The sequence below is a fragment of the Oncorhynchus gorbuscha genome, linkage group LG04 (genome assembly GCF_021184085.1).
Source record: "Oncorhynchus gorbuscha isolate QuinsamMale2020 ecotype Even-year linkage group LG04, OgorEven_v1.0, whole genome shotgun sequence".
Taxonomy (NCBI): Eukaryota; Metazoa; Chordata; class Actinopteri; order Salmoniformes; family Salmonidae; genus Oncorhynchus; species Oncorhynchus gorbuscha.
Window position 1 is genome coordinate 55671298 of NC_060176.1, and position 19823 is coordinate 55691120.

At 42.8% G+C, this 19823-nt stretch overlaps 1 protein-coding gene across 3 annotated transcripts; it reads right to left on the bottom strand.

Annotated features, from left to right (window-relative positions):
* Positions 1 to 1310: 1310 nt before the first annotated feature.
* On the bottom strand, positions 1311 to 10962 carry LOC124033308 (phytanoyl-CoA hydroxylase-interacting protein-like). 3 transcript variants are annotated; one of them, XM_046345297.1, is made up of 5 exons: positions 10716 to 10962; positions 4519 to 4695; positions 2667 to 2841; positions 2397 to 2514; positions 1311 to 2306 (listed from the first exon to the last, which is right to left on the bottom strand). In XM_046345297.1, exons 2-5 carry the CDS (start codon positions 4684 to 4686, stop codon positions 1763 to 1765), a joined length of 1005 nt encoding a protein of 334 aa, XP_046201253.1. In that variant the 5' UTR covers positions 4687 to 4695; positions 10716 to 10962; the 3' UTR covers positions 1311 to 1762. The 3 variants fall into 3 exon arrangements, with proteins under 3 accessions (XP_046201253.1, XP_046201254.1, XP_046201252.1); XM_046345298.1 differs by having other exon boundaries at positions 10802 to 10961; XM_046345296.1 differs by having other exon boundaries at positions 4519 to 4698; positions 10802 to 10960.
* Between the last annotated feature and the right edge of the window lie 8861 nt (positions 10963 to 19823).

The following is a 19823-nucleotide window of genomic DNA, read 5'->3' on the forward strand; positions in this document are numbered from 1 at the left end:
CCAGTCTCCCAAGTGGGTGGGCCTATGCCCATGGCTGCGCCTCTGCCCAGTCATGTGAAATCCATAGATTAGGGCCTAATTTATTTATTTCAGTTGACTGATTTTCTTGTATTTAACTCAATAAAATGGTTGAAATTGTTGCATGTTGTGTCTACGTATATTTTTGTTCCTCAAAGGAGAGTGAGTGTGAGCTAATCTTATCCTAGTATTGTGTTCTCTGGTGCCCACATGACTAAAGCCTGTTATCAGACACTATAGGGAGCAGGCATTGTTTATATTTTTATTGTTTCTATTCCATTGTGTCCTCCTCCCAGAGCGCTAAGAACCTTGGCGTGATCCTGGACAACAAACTGTCGTTCTCAACTAACATCAAGGCGGTGGCCCGTTCCTGTAGGTTCATGCTCTACAACATCCGCAGAGTACGACCCTGCCTCACACAGGAAGCGGCGCAGGTCCTAATCCAGGCACTTGTCATCTCCCGTCTGGATTACTGCAACTCGCTGTTGGCTGGGCTCCCTGCCTGTGCCATTAAACCCCTACAACTCATCCAGAACGCCGCAGCCCGTCTAGTGTTCAACCTTCCCAAGTTCTCTCACGTCACCCCGCTCCTCCGCTCTCTCCACTGGCTTCCAGTTGAAGCTCGCATCCGCTACAAGACCATGGTGCTTGCCTACGGAGCTGTGAGGGGAACGGCACCTCAGTACCTCCAGGCTCTGATCAGGCCCTACACCCAAATAAGGGCACTGCGTTCATCCACCTCTGGCCTGCTCGCCTCCCTACCACTGAGGAAGTACAGTTCCCGCTCAGCTCAGTCAAAACTGTTCGCTGCTCTGGCTCCCCAATGGTGGAACAAACTCCCTCACGACGCCAGGACAGCGGAGTCAATCACCACCTTCCGGAGACACCTGAAACCCCACCTCTTTAAGGAATACCTAGGATAGGATAAAGTAATCCTTCTCACCCCCTCCCCCCTTAAAATATTTAGATGCACTATTGTAAAGTGGTTGTTCCACTGGATGTCATAAGGTGAATGCACCAATTTGTAAGTCGCTCTGGATAAGAGCGTCTGCTAAATGACTTAAATGTAATGTAAATGTCTATTTGAATTATGCTTCCATTGATCTCGACAGCCAGAGACATATCATTACTTATCGACTATAAGACAAAAGGAAAGATGACAGAGGCAAGCTGTGACTGGACAGCCTGACCACTGAGAATGGCTCCCTGTGTACATGATTCACAGCTACTGTGTGACTTTCACAGGAATCATGACACATTCGTTGAGGGCATTGGTATACCAAATGACATCCTACAGTCAAATAAAATCTTTATTATTCACTTATGAGATTTAACGGAATAACATCATGTTTGAAAGTTTTCAAATAGAAATTAAATTGACTGTGTTTTTAGGTGTAAGACATCTTGGAATCCTCTTAAGACCAACAGGTACTGTAAGGAGAAGACAGAAATGTATATCTTACGTAATGTTATTTGACAAACACAATGTGTACATCTCAGCTTTGTCCAGCAGTGGAGGCTAATACAGAGGCTAATGGAGATTTGCAATTCTAGGAAGTGATGGGAGGGATGGGGGAAGCAGCATGCACATACTCCAAGAGATGAGCTGTCCCAGTTGTGTTACTGTCCCTTATACTACTAGATGGATTAAATCACTCAGTCCATTTATCAAGTTATTTTTGTTGTTGTTGTTGCAACGATGGCGATATACATCCTCACTGTTCTCTAAACCCTGTCAGTTCTCTCAGCGGCCCACACTGATGTTGCACACCTTGCAGCTGGGGTCCTTCTTGGCGTTGGCCGTGGTCTGGCTCATCTGGTGGTGGCCACTGATCTCCAGCACACTGCCCTGCTCCAGATACAGCGGCTCTGTGTAGAGCACCTCCAGGATGACATCACTGGCGTGGCAGAACAGGGGGTCTTCTCCCTGCCTCTGGGGGGGGATGTATGTCAGGAAGGGGTTGGCAGTCAGGTCCAGCAGTGGGAGACTACTACGGCAGAAGTTATCCCCCTCTGAACCAGAAGGGGCCAGTACCAACACCACATAGTGATAGGCTGTGTACATACAGTAGAAGTCAGCAAAGTAAAGATTGGTGTTGGGATTCAGCAGGTTCCCGGCCGGGATCTGGAAACGCAGGGGGCCGTAGGGGGAGTCGTTTGGTGGAAGACCTGTGTCAAACTCAGTGTTGCAGCTGAGGAAGACTCCCTGCAGTTTGCTGTTGATAGGGGAGCCGTGACTTCCACTATTGTCTTTCAGGGCTGGGCGCATCAGCCCCCCACACTCAGTTCTAACAGAAAAGGAGAAACATTTTGTTATTGAACTTCACAAGTACATCCCTATACGTGTGTGTATTTACAGAGTATGGTATAGTACTGACCTGACATAGTGGAAGTAGTCAGGGTGCTGGTTGCGATAGAACACAGAGAACCGCAGCAGTCTTCCAGCAGAACCCTGTGCTTTACCAAGGAGCTGTTTGAGGTGGTCCATGGCATAATCTGTTTCATACAAAAACAGTCAATTATGAAGTTCCTTGTTCAAATCCTTTGTAGGCATATTCAATTGAATCAATACGCTACAGCAGGTCATAAGACCTGCATTACATTTGTAAATGTCATGCTATAGAAATCGATGTACTTCTATGACATACCCCCTGTGCAGAACTCCACCACCTGGCTCCAGTCAGACACCAGGTACTCTCCGTCTGCCTGTCTCACTGCAGTCTGCACAGCAACACAGTACTCTGTCCGTGGGCTCAGGAACCAATGACCTCTCACTGCCATGGGTAAAGGCACTGCCTTGGCCACCAGCTTGGTGGGCACATCCTGATGGGTGAAACAGGGATACATGTTAATTCAAGTGACTCATCAGTTGAATTACTACAATAGAGCGTTTCATAGGTAAATAAATGGGATTGGCAGTAGGTCTAAATGTTTTATGTAAACACACTCATGGATTATACATTTCTTTAGCATATTCTGGTACAAACTGGTCTAGTTAAGCTACTGTATATCTAATCAAATTAGTGGCTTTGTTTTGGCCAGGGCCTCTACGAAGCACAGCTAATTAAAACAAGCTCACAGGGCCCACATAACCATGGCAACCACCCTGGTGCAAGTTTGTTTGTGTTGCTTTGATTTCCGAGTGATAGAAACACACTTCCAATCAAGCGCAGCACAACCCTGGACAGCTCTGTACAACATAAATCAGGGGCTTTTGTAAAGGCATTGGAAGATTATATTAAATAGAGAACTGTACCTAAGTAGGTATTCAAGTATCTCATGTGTGGCTAGAGTAGGGTTGATGTAAGAAAGGCTCAGAAACCCATCAGGAATGACTGAGCATGACATCTTTCATTTCAATTATTCAAATTTTCCCTCTGTCATAACTTTCTATTTCATGGGTATTACGATAAGAGCTAACCTCAAGTAATAGCCTAAAGTCCTTCCAACAGTAAACAGATTGGATCTGTTTTAGTATCAGATTGAATCTGTTGTAGTCCCATGTAGCTCAGTTGGTAGAGTATGGTGCCAGGGTTGTGGGTTCAATTCTCACAGGGGACCAGTACGAAAAAAAGTATTAAAATGTATGCTCTCACTATTGTAAGTCACTCTGGATAAGAGTGTCTGCTAAATGACTAAAGAGTAAATGTTATAGTGCATAATTTCAGTCTCTTTGGAAGGATCCCATTGTAAATAACAAATGGCCACTTAATTTTCTATTTCAATCGTTCTTGTATTTCAAATACTGATTGCAATTAGCTAGGTCTATATTTTTGGACTCACAACATGATGCTGAGAGATAGAAAATGAAGAAACAAGTGGGTAGTATGCAGAAAATCAGTTCAGTGACTGGTCTGGAATAAAATCGCACTTCATAGTAAAGAGAACAGAGCTGTAGTTTTTAGGCTTTGTCCGTTTTCTGGCCATTCAAAAGGAAATGAATGTGCCCATGAGTCACTTGCCCAAAGCTATTTTGCAGCACAAGAGTCTCATCCTCCTCCACTGGAAGTGACTTAAAGGGCACTGCTCTCTGGGTTGTAACTGCTGCAGAGTCAGATACACTCATTACCAGGCTTTTATCTACTGTTCTGCATAGACACTGTCTCATGCTAGGCTATCTTGGGTTATATCAAAACATATTACATCACGTTGCAGTGAAATGTCTATTATTGGAGAACAGGACATGGAGGGATTAGAACAAGCGGTTTGGTGGCACCTTAATTGGGGAGGACAGGCTCATAGTAATGGCTTGAATGGTAACAATAACATCACACACATGGTTACCATGTGTTTGATACCATTCCATTCACTCCATTATAGCCATTACTATGCGCCGTTCTCCCCAGCCTACTGTGATGAGAAGTAAAGAACATGGATCTAGACAGCGGGAGTCAGAGTCACTATCGGTGGAAAGAGTAATAGTCATTGAGTCAAGGGGGAAGCCTGGGGGACCTGGGGAGGTTTATGAGGGGGGAAGCAGTGACAGTCTGTCAGACACACCCTGTGTTTGAAGCGGTTGGGATCCCTGCCCTCTTTACGGCTCAGGTCTATGAAGAAGTGTGTGGCCCTGGCAGTATCCTCAGGGGCCATGTCCCAGGCGATGCGGAAGGAATCGCAGGTGACCTCACATATCTGGATATTATTGGGGGTGGAAAGGGCTGTCTCCATTGTTGTTAGCTGCTGAAATAGAAGAGAAAGGAGGGTCATATGATGGGATCAGATTTGAACATTTTTTTTAATTGAATTTATATTGGGTAACAGACATACAGTGGGCCAAAAAAGTATTTAGTCAGCCACCAATTGTGCAAGTTATCCCACTGAAAAAGATGAGAGAGGCCTGTAATTTTCATCATAGGTACACTTCAACTATGACAGACAAAATGAGAAAAGAAAAACCAGAAAATCACATTGTAGGATTTTTAATGAATTTATTTGCAAATTATGGTGGAAAATAAGTATTTGGTCACCTACAAACAAGCAAGATTTCTGGCTCTCACAGACCAGTAACTTCTTCTTTAAGAGGCTCCTCTGTCCTTCACTTTACCTGTATTAATGGCACCTGTTTGAACTTGTTATCAGTATTAAAGACACCTGTCCAAAACCTCAAACAGTCACACTCCAAACTCCACTATGGCCAAGACCAAAGAGCTGTCAAAGGACACCAGAAACAAAATTGTAGACCTGCACCAGGCTGGGAAGACTGAATATGCAATAGGTAAGCAGCTTGGTTTGAAGAAATCAACTGTGGGAGCAATTATTAGGAAATGGAAGACATACAAGACAACTGATAATCTCCCTCGATCTGGGGCTCCATGCAAGATCTCATCCCGTGGGGTCAAAATGATCACAAGGACAGTGAGCAAAAATCCCAGAACCACACGGGGGGACCTAGTGAATGACCTGCAGAGAGCTGGGACCAAAGTAACAAAGCCTACCATCAGTAACACACTACGCCGCCAGGGACTCAGATCCTGCAGTGCCAGACGTGTTCCCTTGCTTAAGCCAGTACATGTCCAGGCCCGTCTGAAGTTTTCTAGAGAGCATTTGGATGATCCAGAAGAAGATTGGGAGAATGTCATATGGTCAGATGAAACCAAAATATAACTTTTTGGTAAAAACCCAACTCGTCGTGTTTGGAGGACAAAGAATGCTGAGTTGCATCCAAAGAATACCATACCTACTGTGAAGCATGGGGGTGGAAGCATCATGCTTTGGGGCTGTTTTTCTGCAAAGGGACCAGGACGACTGATCCGTGTAAAGGAAAGAATGAATGGGGCCATGTATTGTGAGATTTTGAGTGAAAACCTCCTTCCATCAGCAAGGGCATTGAAGATGAAACGTGGCTGAGTCTTTCAGCATGACAATGATCCCAAACACAGCGCCCGGGCAACGAAGAAGTGGCTTCGTAAGAAGCATTTCAAGGTCCTGGAGTGGCCTAGCCAGTCTCCAGATCTCAACCCTATAGAGAATCTTTGGAGGGAGTTGAAAGTCCGTGTTGCCCAGCAACAGCCCCAAAACATCACTGCTCTAGAGGAGATCTGCATGGAGGATTGGGCCAAAATACCAGCAACAGTGTGTGAAAAACTTGTGAAGACTTACAGAAAACGTTTGACCTCTGTCACTGCCAACAAATTGCATATAACAAAGTATTGAGATAAACTTTTGTTATTGACCAAATACTTATTTTCCACCATAATTTGCAAATAAATGAATTAAAAATTCTACAATGTGATTTTCTGGATTTTTTTTCTTCTAATTTTATCTGTCATATTTGATGTGTACCTATGATGAAAATTACAGGCCTCTCTCATCTTTTTAAGTGGGAGAACTTGCACAATTGGTGGCTGACTAAATACTTTTTTGCCCCACTGTATACAACAAAATGTACAATGTGGACCCAGAGGATATCACTTAAAATATTTAATTAAATTGCTTGTTTACAAAGTGGTCCTCAGTGGTAAAAACAATAACACACATAATGATTAAAAGGTAAAACAAAATTACAAACAACCTTAAATACATTAATTCATATTAGACATCCTAAAAAGTGGCACTATTCACTGCACTTTCCCCGAAACCTTAAAAATCACCCATATTTATTTGGTATTTCGATCTAAAAAACAATCTATTCATTGCACATCATACCTATCATTCAAATGAATACACCTGACCAGCAGTAGGGAGGCACAAGGGGCAATGCAGTGGTTTCTCTTACTTAGACAACCTTGTCCAAATGAAAACCTTTGCCTTTCTCTTTTCTTGATCACCAAGGGGAGGATATGCCATAGACCTGTATAGTAAATACCTTTGGGTACAGGACTGGCAACGTTTTACATCATAAAATAACCTACCGGTAAATAGCTACATTGTAATATTGTCCCATGTCCGATCTCAATTCCTTTCTTTTGAATCATTCTAAATCCATTGTGACTTTTAGTACTAATGGATGAAACAAGATGTCACACAGCTTGGCTGTATCGACTGTTGGATTAGTTACAATTTGTCAAGTCCCTGTTCATACCTGGGAAAGTGTAAAGCATTGAGACTTATTTCATAATCCACCAACGGCAGTCTCCTGGCAACCAGGCAGATTTGACTCCTGTGTTCACTATATGCTCTAGCTTCACATCACCTAATTTTCCTAATCTGCAAATCTGAGGAAATGGTCCTACAGTCATTGAGTTTTCCTTAAGGAAAGTTAAATGAAATCTGACTCATAAATTCTGTTAATCACCTTTGATGTAATTTATTTCCAATGGTCTTCAGAGCACAATGAAATCTGAGTAAGCAGGAAGAGTGCAGCTCAGGGAAAATCTCAAAATGTTTCATGGCCTCTGAAGTGTTGGGATAAATAGAAAAAGTGAGACGTAACACCATACGGTTATCTATGGTCTTATTTATTTGCCAATAACAGCCAGGGGATCCAGGCTGGTGCACATAGCCTTGAAGACTGGACTGTGTGTAATCTGTAGGTCAGCCTATTGTGTTTGATTAGCTGTCACCTTCCCTTTGCTGAATTGATGATGCCATGGATGTGCCTGCCAGGGGGGAAAATGCATCTTCCTCTCCATTCCTACCCGCTGTGAGTATGAAAGACAGGCATGGGAGGCATCAACTTGTCTACTCTTGCTGTTTTTACTCTCTGTCATTCATGAGAGGAATTATCATTGTATATATATATTTTTTTTGAAGTGCCAATATTGCTTATAATATAATATAGCTCTTTTTAATAACCCTCTCATCCTTCATTACCTTCCATGTACTATTTTTCTCCCATTTCATAATGCCAATAGCTTTGCACCAACAACAAATGGCCCATTCCCCGATTATAAACCCAAACACACATAACATATGTCCCATTTCCCCCGATTATAAACCCAAACCCAAACACACATAACATATGGCCCATTCCCCAAATATAAGCCCAAACACACATAACATATGGCCCATTCCCCGAATATAAGCCCAAACACACATAACATATGGCCCATTCCCCGATTACAAGCCCAAACACACATAACATATGGCCCATTCCCCGATTACAAGCCCAAACACACATAACATATGGCCCATTCCCCGAATATAAGCCCAAACACACATAACATATGGCCCATTCCCCGAATATAAGCCCAAACACACATAACATATGGCCCATTCCCCAAATATAAGCCCAAACACACATAACATATGGCCCATTCCCCGAATATAAGCCCAAACACACATAACATATGGCCCATTCCCCGATTACAAGCCCAAACACACATAACATATGGCCAATTCCCCGATTACAAGCCCAAACACACATAACATATGGCCCATTCCCCGATTACAAGCCCAAACACACATAACATATGGCCCATTCCCCGATTACAAGCCCAAACACACATAACATATGGCCCATTCCCCGATTACAAGCCCAAACACACATAACATATGGCCAATTCCCCGATTACAAGCCCAAACACACATAACATATGGCCCATTCCCCGATTACAAGCCCAAACACACATAACATATGGCCCATTCCCCGATTACAAGCCCAAACACACATAACATATGCTGTAACAGTAAGATGCTCAGCAATATGCTGCTAGCAATAAACAGTAAGTTGTACAGCCAGTATCTCTGCTATATTGTGTGCTGCTTGTGTATTAGTGGGAGTGGATGTTACAGTGAGTGGATGGTGGAGAGACGGAGTGTGTGGTTTGTGTTAGGTTGGCTGTGTCACACATGGGTGAACATGATGGGTGGTGCTGTACTGCATCTGCGCACTGTATGTGGCCTGGAGAGGTGTTATGTTCTGGTGCACCTCATGATGGACATGCTGCAGCGCGGCAGCTCATTAAAGCCGCAGAGCTGTGAAACGTCTGAGCTATCTCTTTTACACGGGGCTGGGGAAGCTGGTTGTGGCACCACACACATTCCCTCCCTGGGTCTCCTGTGTTACCCAGCTGCTGCCTGCTCCTCTCCCTCTCCCTCTCCTTCCACACACAGCATTTATGGCAAAAAGAGATTCTCATAGGACAACCATCAAAGCCTCATATTCCCTAGTCGTGCTTGTACCACTTTCTGACTGAATATGTCTGAACACAGTTCAAACGCAAGTTCCCCACATCGTTTAAATAGTCCTGCTTGCACTCTTAATTATTTATCAGTATGCAAACAGTGAGAGATAATTCATGGCACTGTGAGTCCACTCCAAATCTAATTGGCCATAAATTAGCTAATTAGATTTGTAAGAAGAAAACAGACTATTGAGCTTTACATAGATCAATTGCATTATGGGGTAAAGCAATTGAATGTGAAAATTCATATTTTGGCCTCTGATCTTTGATAGTACCACATTTGACAGTTTTGCTCACTTTGTTATGTAAAGCTGTAATGTGTTCACAGAGGGAACGGCAAATGGCATATTATTCATTCTCCATTGATGTAGAGCCCTGATACATACATTACACTCAGAAAAAGGGTTCCAAAAGGGTTCTTTGACTGTCCCCATTGGAGAACCCTTTTTGGTTCTAGGTAGAACTCTTTTGGGTTCCATGTAGAACTCTCCAGGGAAAGGGTTCTTTCTACATGGATCCAAAAAGGGTTCTTCAAAGGGTTCTCTTTTGGGGACAGCCAAAGACCCCTTTTACCACTGTGCTGTGACAGTGTTGTGATGAATGCTGCTACATACAGGGGAGGCAGGTAGCGTAGTGGTTAGAGCGTTGGGCCAGTAACCGAAAGGTTGGTGGATCGAATCCCCGAGCTGACAAGGTAGAGATCTGTTGTTCTGCCTCCTGAACAAGGCAGTTAACCCACTGTTCTTAGGCCGTCATTGTAAATAAGAATTTGTTCCTAACTAGTTAAATAAAGGATAAATAAAAATACACTGAATAGTGTCACAGAAAGCAGCTCCATGCCTGCGAGACATTTTTCTACTAGTGCAGTGGTTATCAGATAAGACCAGATAAAAGTCTGATAATGCATCCTAAGGGGGAGTGTCATACATAAGTGACAGTCAGTTGACTGAGGTTGAGGAAGTGAAGCGATGGAGAGGCAAGTGGAGCGTTCTACTCTGGATCAGATCACATGGAAGAGGGAATGTATGATCTCAATTGAATTGTATCCTCCTATGATCTACTCTACACTGAATCACTGTGTGGTAATCATTATCCTATCAACAAAAATAATCGTATTTACGCAGTGGTTCTTGTAATCTCTCAGTGATTGTGATTGACTGTTTAATCCAAATTTCAGGCAGGTTCTTAATGACACTGGCAGTCATAGTCAGATCTCCACTAATGGGCTGATGATAATCACACCTGCATTGCGAACGGAACAACATTTTCTTACATTCTAAATACCTGTACCACAGCTGAGTTCATTGACTAGACATTATAAACCTGACAAATAGCCATTTCAAAGATATGCCTTATTGCATAATATGAAGATTCCTTATACCTCAATAATAAGAAACTCAAACAAGCATTCTAGTATTAACCTCACTCACATTATCCGTGGATCAATGGATCTACATAGTGTCAAACAGTACCTGGCAAATGCCCTGGTAATAAGCATGGAAAAATAGACTATGCCATTTCAAGCATATAAACAAACATACTGTAATTCTTCTTACGGTGGCTCAACAATAGCTGTTGTTTAACTTCTGAACACTTGATGCACGAGGAGACTGACTAAATATATAGCCTTACCTCTGTGTGGTGAATAAGTGTCTTTGCAAAAAGTGCAATAGGTCCTTAACCAGAGAAGATAAGAGCAGAAATCTAGTCTATCATACCTCTTTCTTTTCTTCTGCAGTCGATGATAGATCCCCAGGAAAACCGATTAGGAAGTGAAATGAACACTCTCACTCTCTTTCCTTCTCTCTCTCTCACTTGCTCTTTCTCTCTTCGTGCTCGCTCTTCCTCTCTGTCTCCTTTCTCTACCTCACTCTCTCTCTACCTCACATGCTCCCCCTCTCTCTCTATTCTCCTCCTCCCCTAGCTGGGTTCTGAGGAGGATGTTTACTTGCCTGCTGTACAGCTGCATCGCCTAAAGTGGAGCAACTGCTGATGCTGAGAACACAAACAAGAGATTTGTAACTGAGGTGCTTGAGCAATTGTTACTCACCCACATTAGGAGGAACTTGCTGACAAATGGTAACAAAATTACACATCACTGACCAGCATGCTCCTAATCATGGGACAGCAGCATTATGTAGCAGACAGTATTAGCTGACATTCGGAGAAATCATCCTACATCCTACTACACTGACTCATGAGAAACACTCTTTTCACGTTACTTCGATACAGCTACGACCGGAAGTCACTTTTTTGTAGCAGGTTAGGAGAACTTATGCAGCAGGTTAGGGGAATTAACGTAGCAGGTTAGGATGATTAGGTTAAGGTTAGGAAAAGGTTTAGGGTTAGCGAAAATGCTCTCTTAACCTGCTGCGAAAATGCTCTCTGAACCTGCTACGAAAATCACGTACGGTCGTAGCTGTATCAAAGTGCTGTGAAAAGAGTGTGTCTCCTGACTCGTACTGGATATCAGAGGACTCCAATGCTCCCATTGCCACACTTTCAGGAGATCTGCTGAGGATGCATGTAACTCACAATATGCTACACCATATGGGCATCCTCCACAGGACATCCACCCTTGTCCATCGATGGGACAGGAAGAGACTGGTACTGGATGCCTGCAAATCAAATGATTATTGATGATGTGTGCCTGCGCACAATAACACATGTTTGTCGGTCCTGATGTAAGTGAAAATAGCAACCTAATTGTTTGATTAAATAAAATGAAAAGACTCATATTGCTGCAGGTGTAGGCCTATATTTTGGTAATCTAAGGCTTAAATAACGCATGTGGTCATTGAATCATAAAGACAACATAGGACAAAAGGGCATGTGGAAAAAGCTGTGTAGACAGCCTTGGGTGAGGTGATCTGGTGCATGTTGTACATTCATAAAAGCTGTGTAGACAGCCTTGGGTGAGGTGATCTGGTGCATGTTGTACATTCATAAAAGCTGTTCATCCTCTCTAGGGCATTGGTGACTGAATACTCTGTTTGCTGGAGCATTGTCTTTAGAGATACCCCCTGAGTTATTACCTAGCACCAGAGTTTTTTATAGGGCTAGCCAGCCACAGTTCACTGATTCCATCAAAATGTAATTAAAATACAATCATCCATCATTAGACATGCCAGGCAGCCATGCAAGGGCAAGATGGAGGTGGCGGAGACAGCAGGGACACCTAACAACTAATTCAGCTGAGCCAAGAACATTTTATTTGTTCATTTTGTAGCTACATCCCAGCTAAGAATTATAGGGAGAGAAAACGTTACCTGGAATATTCCCTTAATGTTTGAGTGTCCAGTTTTTTTTGTACATGTTTTTGTGTTAAAGTTAGGAGGACATTTCTTTAATGTCAAGCAGAACTTATCTAGAACATGGTTACAGTGTTCTTAGAATATACAATATAAACGTTCTAGATGTGTTTTATGGGATTGCAAGAACATTAACGTGTCCAGTTTTCTGAGGGTTAGGAGAATATTCCATCAACGTCCCACCAAACATAAACAGAACATGGTTGCCATGTTCTCAGAAAACAAGATATTAATGTTCTAGACAAGTTTTTATGTGAACGTTGCAAGAATATTTCTGTATCAGTTGTCAGGACGTTACCTGATGGTCCCAAAGAAACGTTCTCTCCTCCCCAAAAATGACATTACACATCATGCCTTGTTAATGTCGCCAAGCCTATCAAGGCCCTGAATGGTGATCCACTGATCCATTCACAACTCTTTTTTTCCTGACCTGGTCAATGACCTGAAGAGAGCTGGGACCACAGTCTCAAAGAAAACCATTAGTAACACACTACGCCATCATGGATTAAAATCCTGCAGCGCACGCAAGGTCTCCCTGCTCAAGCCAGCGCATGTCCAGGCCCTTCTGAAGATGATCCAGAGGTCATGTGGTCTGATGAGACAAAAATAGAGCTTTTTGGTCTAAACTCCACTCGCCGTGTTTGGAGTAAGAAGAAGGGAGAGTACAACCGTGAAGGATGGAGGTGGAAACATCATTCTTTGGGGATACTCCCCTCAATACAGGACGACTGCACTGTATTGAGGGGAGTATCGCGAGATCTTGGTCAACAACCTCTTTCTCTCAGTAAGAGCATTGAAGATGGGTCGTGGCTGGGTCTTCCAGCATGACAACAATCCGAAACACACAGCCAGGACAACTAGGCAAGTCAGTTAAGAACAAATTATTATTTTCAATGACGGACTAGGAACAGTGGGTTAACTGCCTGTTCAGGGGCAGAACGACAGATTTGTACCTTGTCAGCTCGGGGGTTTGAACTTGCAACCTTCCGGTAACGCTCTAACCACTAGGCTACCATGCTGCCCCAGAATATTATTAATATTTACAGATGGCATACAAGTTTGTTATTAAGGCACGTGAAACAGAAGGCATTTAGTAGAAAAAAGTAAAGTTTACATTCAAATGGTGCTCCTGTGAAGTAGTGATGGGTGACATACATCTAGTTTCCTGAAACAAGTCACAAATGTGCAAAAGTCCAGGGGTTTGATTACTTTCCGAATGCACTGCATCTGACACTGTCTGTCCCAAATAAATGTTGTATGTCATACTCTTTTTGTCCAGACAGCAATAGATTGATGGGCTCGTAAGACAGAGGGGCGCAGTTTGGCTCAGTCAGATGCTTTCTCCAGTGAGTGAGTTTCAGCCACTTGCTAATTGAAGGAAAGTTGGCGGTTGCACCATGCACTGTTCGGATGCTGGATATATTTTAGATGAACGTGCGAAGGGAACCTAATTTTTGAAGTGTTTTGTTTTACAATCAGATGAAAACATCATGACTGGTTGTGTTCATGGCACATTAACCTTTTCACACATACCAACAAATGGTACAGGGTGTATGAGTTGATATACACTGCTCAAAAAAATAAAGGGAACACTAAAATAACACATCCTATAAATAAATATTTTTATTAAATACTTTTTTCTTTGCATAGTTGAATGTGCTGACAACAAAATCACACAAAAAATATCAATGGAAATCAAATTTATCAACCCATGGAGGACTGGATTTGGAGTCACACTCAAAATTAAAGTGGAAAACCACACTCCAGGCTGATCCAACTTTGATGTAATGTCCTTAAAACAAGTCAAAATGAGGCTCAGTAGTGTGTGTGACCTCCCTACAACACCTGGGCATGCTCCTGATGAGGTGGCGGATGGTCTCCTGAGGGATCTCCTCCCAGACCTGGACTAAAGCATCCGCCAACTCCTGGACAGTCTGTGGTGCAACGTGGCGTTGGTGGATGGAGCGAGACATGATGTCCCAGATGTGCTCAATTGGATTCAGGTCTGGGGAACGGGCGGGCCAGTCCATAGCATCAATGCCTTCCTCTTGCAGGAACTGCTGACACACTCCAGCCACATGAGGTCTAGCATTGTCTTGCATTAGGAGGAACCCAGGGCCAACCGCACCAGCATATGGTCTCACACGGGGTCTGAGGATCTCATCTCGATACCTAATGGCAGTCAGGCTACCTCTGGCGAGCACATAGAGGGCTGTGCGGCCCCCCAAAGAAATGCCACCCCACACCGTGACTGACCCACTGAATTCTTGCCATCAATAAAATGTTGAATATTTGGGCCATAAAATCATCGAAGCTCTGCAGATTTTGTTGTGAGGATACATAATCAATAGACCATTTATTTTTATATTGCTCTCAGGTAGCCTGTTTCTGGTCTCAAGTTCAGGAAAGGCTGAAAATGCATAACATTGATCTAAAATTGACCCTAGAAATAGGGGGGTCTGCGGTTTGGGTAATGGAATCATTAAAATTTTTCACAAAAACATTCCTTTGGAGAGGGGGGGACTGTGAGATGGGTCTCGGATGGTTGAGGGACAGCTCTTGGGGAACTGTGGGGGATCTTGGAGGGTTCGAGTCTCCGTTTTTGGCCTTGTGGGAGATCTTTCGAAGTGCCCTTGAGCAGGGTGTGATTACAAAGTTATGTCCTGAATGTGACCAGTTTATTTTGGATGCAATGTTCAGACATTCACAGAAGTAGCGACAGCATACACAATCATCCAAACGGAAAAAGTAGGCTACATTAGTCCTAGCGTTAACTGAGGAAAGATAGACGTAACAGAAGCGGTCATATTTAGATAACTCTCGGCTGGCAGAAACCACAATATGAATTAGCTAATAGCAATTACTATTTATAATTATTCACATCTCGGGTGAGCTCAACATTGATCTCAATAATTGAGTAAAGCACTTTCTAGAAATCGAAAGTAATCCGACGAGGGGTACTTTTTACGCACCACCATGTTTGTTTTTTCGTATCAACCAAAGATAAGAGTAGACAAGATGAATCTGGTCTGTTCGCATTATTAATGTTAAAAGGGGTGTGTCATCTACAATCATTCACTTCCGGAAGGTTACTCGAAATATGAGTGAACCAATCTTTCACCTTATTAGAACATCTTTGGTCTGACAGCCGTTTTACGTGACACCCAGAATGTGTTGTTTATTGTCAACAAACATGGCGGAACACATAGCTGGAAAATAGCTCGTCATTAACTTATTATAATCAGTACAACCTTCAAATAAGTATTTTACGCACATCACAGCTGTCCATTACAATCTATGCAGTAATCGGAATGAATTATTTGTCACCACTACTTGAAAACATAAAAAATAAATAATAATAAATGTGACAAATTAAATTTGATTTGACATCAGATTTCAAATAGCCTAATTACGCCAGCAAAATTGGTATTATTTCACTTACCAATTTTGCTGGCGTAATTAGGCTATTTGAAATCAAATCAAATGTAAGGCGAGTCAGTTACGAACCAAATCTTATTTACAATGACGCCCTAGGAACAGGAGGCAGAACAATAGATTTTTACATTGTCAGCTCGGGGATTCGATCCGGCAACCTTTACAGTTACTGGCCCAACGCTCTAACCACTAAGCTACCTGTCGCCCCACATGCAGCAAATACAACCTTACCGTGAAATGGTTACATACACGCTCTTAACCAACAATGCAGTTCAAGAAATAGAGTTAATCAAATATTTACTAAATAAATGACAGTAAAAACACGTAGTCAATCAATACGTAACACAAGAAATGTACATAACAATAACGAGGCTATATACAGGGGGTACGGTACCGAGTAGAGCCTCGGTCCGATGCCATTAAAATGTAATTTTACCACCTTCACAAGTGCCATCTCAGTGCTATGATGGGGTCTAAAACCAGACTGAAGCATTTCGTATACATGGTTTGTCTTCAGGAAGGCAGTGAGTTGCTGCGCAACAGCCTTTTCAATTTTTTTTGAGAGGAATGGAAGATTCGATATAGGCCGATAGTTTTTTATATTTTCTGGGTCAAGGTTTGGCTTTTTCAAGAGAGGCTTTATTACTGCCACTTTTAGTGAGTTTGGTACACATCCGGTGGATAGAGAGCCGTTTATTATGTTCAACATAGGAGGGCCAAGCACAGGAAGCAGCTCTTTCAGTAGTTTAGTTGGAATAGGGTCCAGTATGCAGCTTGAAGGTTTAGAGGCCATGATTATTTTCATCATTGTGTCAAGAGATATAGTACTAAAACACTTGAGCGTCTCTCTTGATCCTAGGTCCTGGCAGAGTTGTGCAGACTCAGGACAACTGAGCTTTAAAGGAACACGCAGATTTAAAGAGGAGTCTGTAATTTGCTTTCTAATAATCATAATCTTTTCCTCAAAGAAGTTCATGAATTTATCACTGCTAAAGTGAAAGTCATCCTCTCTTGAGGAATGCTGCTTTTTAGTTAGCTTTGCAACAGTATCAAAAAGGAATTTCGGATTGTTCTTATTTTCCTCAATTAAGTTAGAAAAATAGGATGATCAAGCAGCAGTAAGGGCTCTTCGGTACTGTCTTTCCAAGCTAGTCGGAAGACTTCCAGTTCGGTGTGGCGCCATTTCCGTTCCAATTTTCTGGAAGCTTGCTTCAGAGCTCGGGTATTTTCTGTGTACCAGGGAGCTAGTTTCTTATGAGAAATGTTTTTAGGGGTGCAACTGCATCTAGGGTATTGCGCAAGGTTAAATTGAGTTCCTCAGTTAGGTGGTTAACTGATTTTTGTCCTCTGGCGTCCTTGGGTAGACAGAGGGAATCTGGAAGGACATCAAGGAATCTTTGTGTTGTCTGTTAATTTATAGCACAACTTTTGATGTTCCTTGGTTGGGGTCTGAGCAGATTATTTGTTGCAATTGCAAACGTAATAAAATGGTGGTCCGATAGTCCAGGATTATGAGGAAAAACATTAAGATCCACAACATTTATTCCATGGGACAAAACTAGGTCCAGCGTATGACTGTGACAGTGAGTGGGTCCAGAGACATGTTGGACAAAACCCACTGAGTTGTTGATGGCTCCGAAAGCCTTTTGGAGTGGGTCTGTGGACTTTTCCATGTGAATATTAAAGTCACCAAAGATTAGAATATTATCTGCTATGACTACAAGGTCCGATAGGAATTCAGGGAACTCAGTGAGGAACGCTGTATATGGCCCAGGAGGCCTATAAACAGTAGCTATAAAAAGTGATTGAGTAGGCTGCATAGATTTCATGACTAGAAGCTCAAAAGACAAAAACTTCATTTTTTTTGTTGTAAATTGAAATTTGCTATCGTAAATGTTAGCAACACCTCCACCTTTGCGGGATGCACGGGGGATATGGTCACTAATGTAGCCAGGAGGTGAGGCCTCATTTAACACAGTAAATTTATTAGGCTTAAGCCATGTTTCAGTCAGGCCAATCACATCAAGATTATGATCAGTGATTAGTTCATTGACTATAATTGCCTTTGAAGTAAGGGATCTAACATTAAGTAGCCGTATTTTGAGATGTGAGGTATCATGATCTTGAGATTGCTAAGGCGAACACCGCCATGTTTAGTTTTGCCCAACCTAGGTCGAGGCACAGACACGGTCTCAATGGTGATAGCTGAGCTGACTACACTGACTGTGCTAGTGGCAGACTCCACTATGCTGGCAGGCTGGCTAACAGCCTGCTGCCTGGCCTGCACCCTATTTCATTGTGGAGCTAGAGGAGTTAGAGCCCTGTCTATGTTGGTAGATAAGATGAGAGCACCCCTCCAGCTAGGATGGAGTCCGTCACTCCTCAGCAGGTCAGGCTTGGTCCTGTTTGTGGGTGAGTCCCAGAAAGAGGGCCAATTATCTACAAATTCTATATTTTGGGAGGGGCAGAAAACAGTTTTCAACCAGCGATTGAGTTGTGAGACTCTGCTGTAGAGCTCATCACTCCCCCTAACTGGGAGGGGGCCAGAGACAATTACTCGATGCCGACACATCTTTCTAGCTGATTTACACGCAGAAGCTATGTTCATCCAGATGTCTTTGCTTCCTGGTTCAGTAGGGGCCCACAGAGACAACTGCAGGTCTTGACAGCTGGTCTTGCAGGCAGCAACCACCTTCTGGTAGACAGACCGCTCACTCTGAACAAGCAGGAGATGCTGCTCTTGCTTCTTCAGCTTGGCTGCCTTAACAGCTTCTGGCAGATTGGCAGATCTGATAGTTGTTCCTCTGGCGCTGCCTGCACAGGTCGGCCCTCGGCTTAGTGCTTGAGATGTGGGGCAGCAATTTTCTCCACAGATTCCTGAAGGAAGACTAAAATGTGAGATCAATAAAAGTAGTGCTAATCATGTTGGAGGTCAATTAAATCATCAAAATGTGTTTATGCTTTACATACAAAGTGTTGCCATCGATTCCTTGTAGAGACGCCACACCACTGCTTCTGTCACATGGGATGGCAGCAGCTTTCCACCAAAGTGTTTGTGTCCTGGGTGGCACCCTGGTAATACAATTGCATTACTCTCTGCATAGTTGTTGATGAAGTTCACCACTCGCAGCAAGTCCTCATGCTTCAGGTGTAACCAGCAAGCTTTACCTTGGAGTCTTTTGTTTAGACATGTAATATTAGCTTGCTAAAAAAATGAACAAAAATCCCAATCCATAGAGTAACGTTAGCAAGCCAGCCATCTAACCTTCGCTAACGTTAGCAAGTTTACAGCATGCTTTAACTTGAACTCATGTTTTTACCTAAATCAGGGATTTCCTCATCGTCTGATTCATTTTCAGAGTCAGATAGAGTTAGCATGGCACGATCGTCCTCCAGAAAGTAGTCCATCACAACTTTTCCCCACTGACCTTTGTTGATAGCGCCTGATAGATTCAGGGCAGAAATGTTATTGAGAGTAGTAGTAACACATGTACAGTTCTCCGTGGCTAATGTTATACAGTATTTTTCGAGAGACACAAGTGCAACACTACAGACCAATCCAAACTCCTCTCTCGGCATGTCCAGCCCACTCATTATCTCAGCCAATCATGGCTAGCTGGAAGGTTCCTGCTTTCTTTGTGGCTAAACCAACTAGGCTCGCAATTTAGCCATTTTATTTGTATTTACAGAATATATACACATTTGATATTATGGCACATGAAAATTCACATGTTCGAGAAGGCATTTCTGCTAAAAAACGCATTTTGAAAAAAAAATGATGTCCAAAAGGCTATCCTGTGAAGTCGTGACTTGCGACATATGCATAGTTTCCTGAATTGGGTCACATTAGAGGGATAGTTCAGCCAAATTAGTAATATGTTGGTTTCTTGGAGACAAGGAGAGACTGAAATCCATCTTATGGCTACAGTATCATTAATATTAGCATGTTCTAATGAAAGAACAATCTAATTCAATGTCCCCAGTTAGCATACAA

Coding starts and splice junctions, on each gene's coding strand:
- LOC124033308 (XM_046345297.1), bottom strand. CDS start 4,686: ATGGAGACAGCCCTTTCCACCCCCAATAATATCCAGATATGTGAGGTC. Junction 2,842..4,518: donor CCAACCGCTTCAAACACAGG/GTGTGTCTGACA, acceptor TTCACCCATCAG/GATGTGCCCACCAAGCTGGT. Junction 2,515..2,666: donor GGTGGAGTTCTGCACAGGGG/GTATGTCATAGA, acceptor TGTATGAAACAG/ATTATGCCATGGACCACCTC.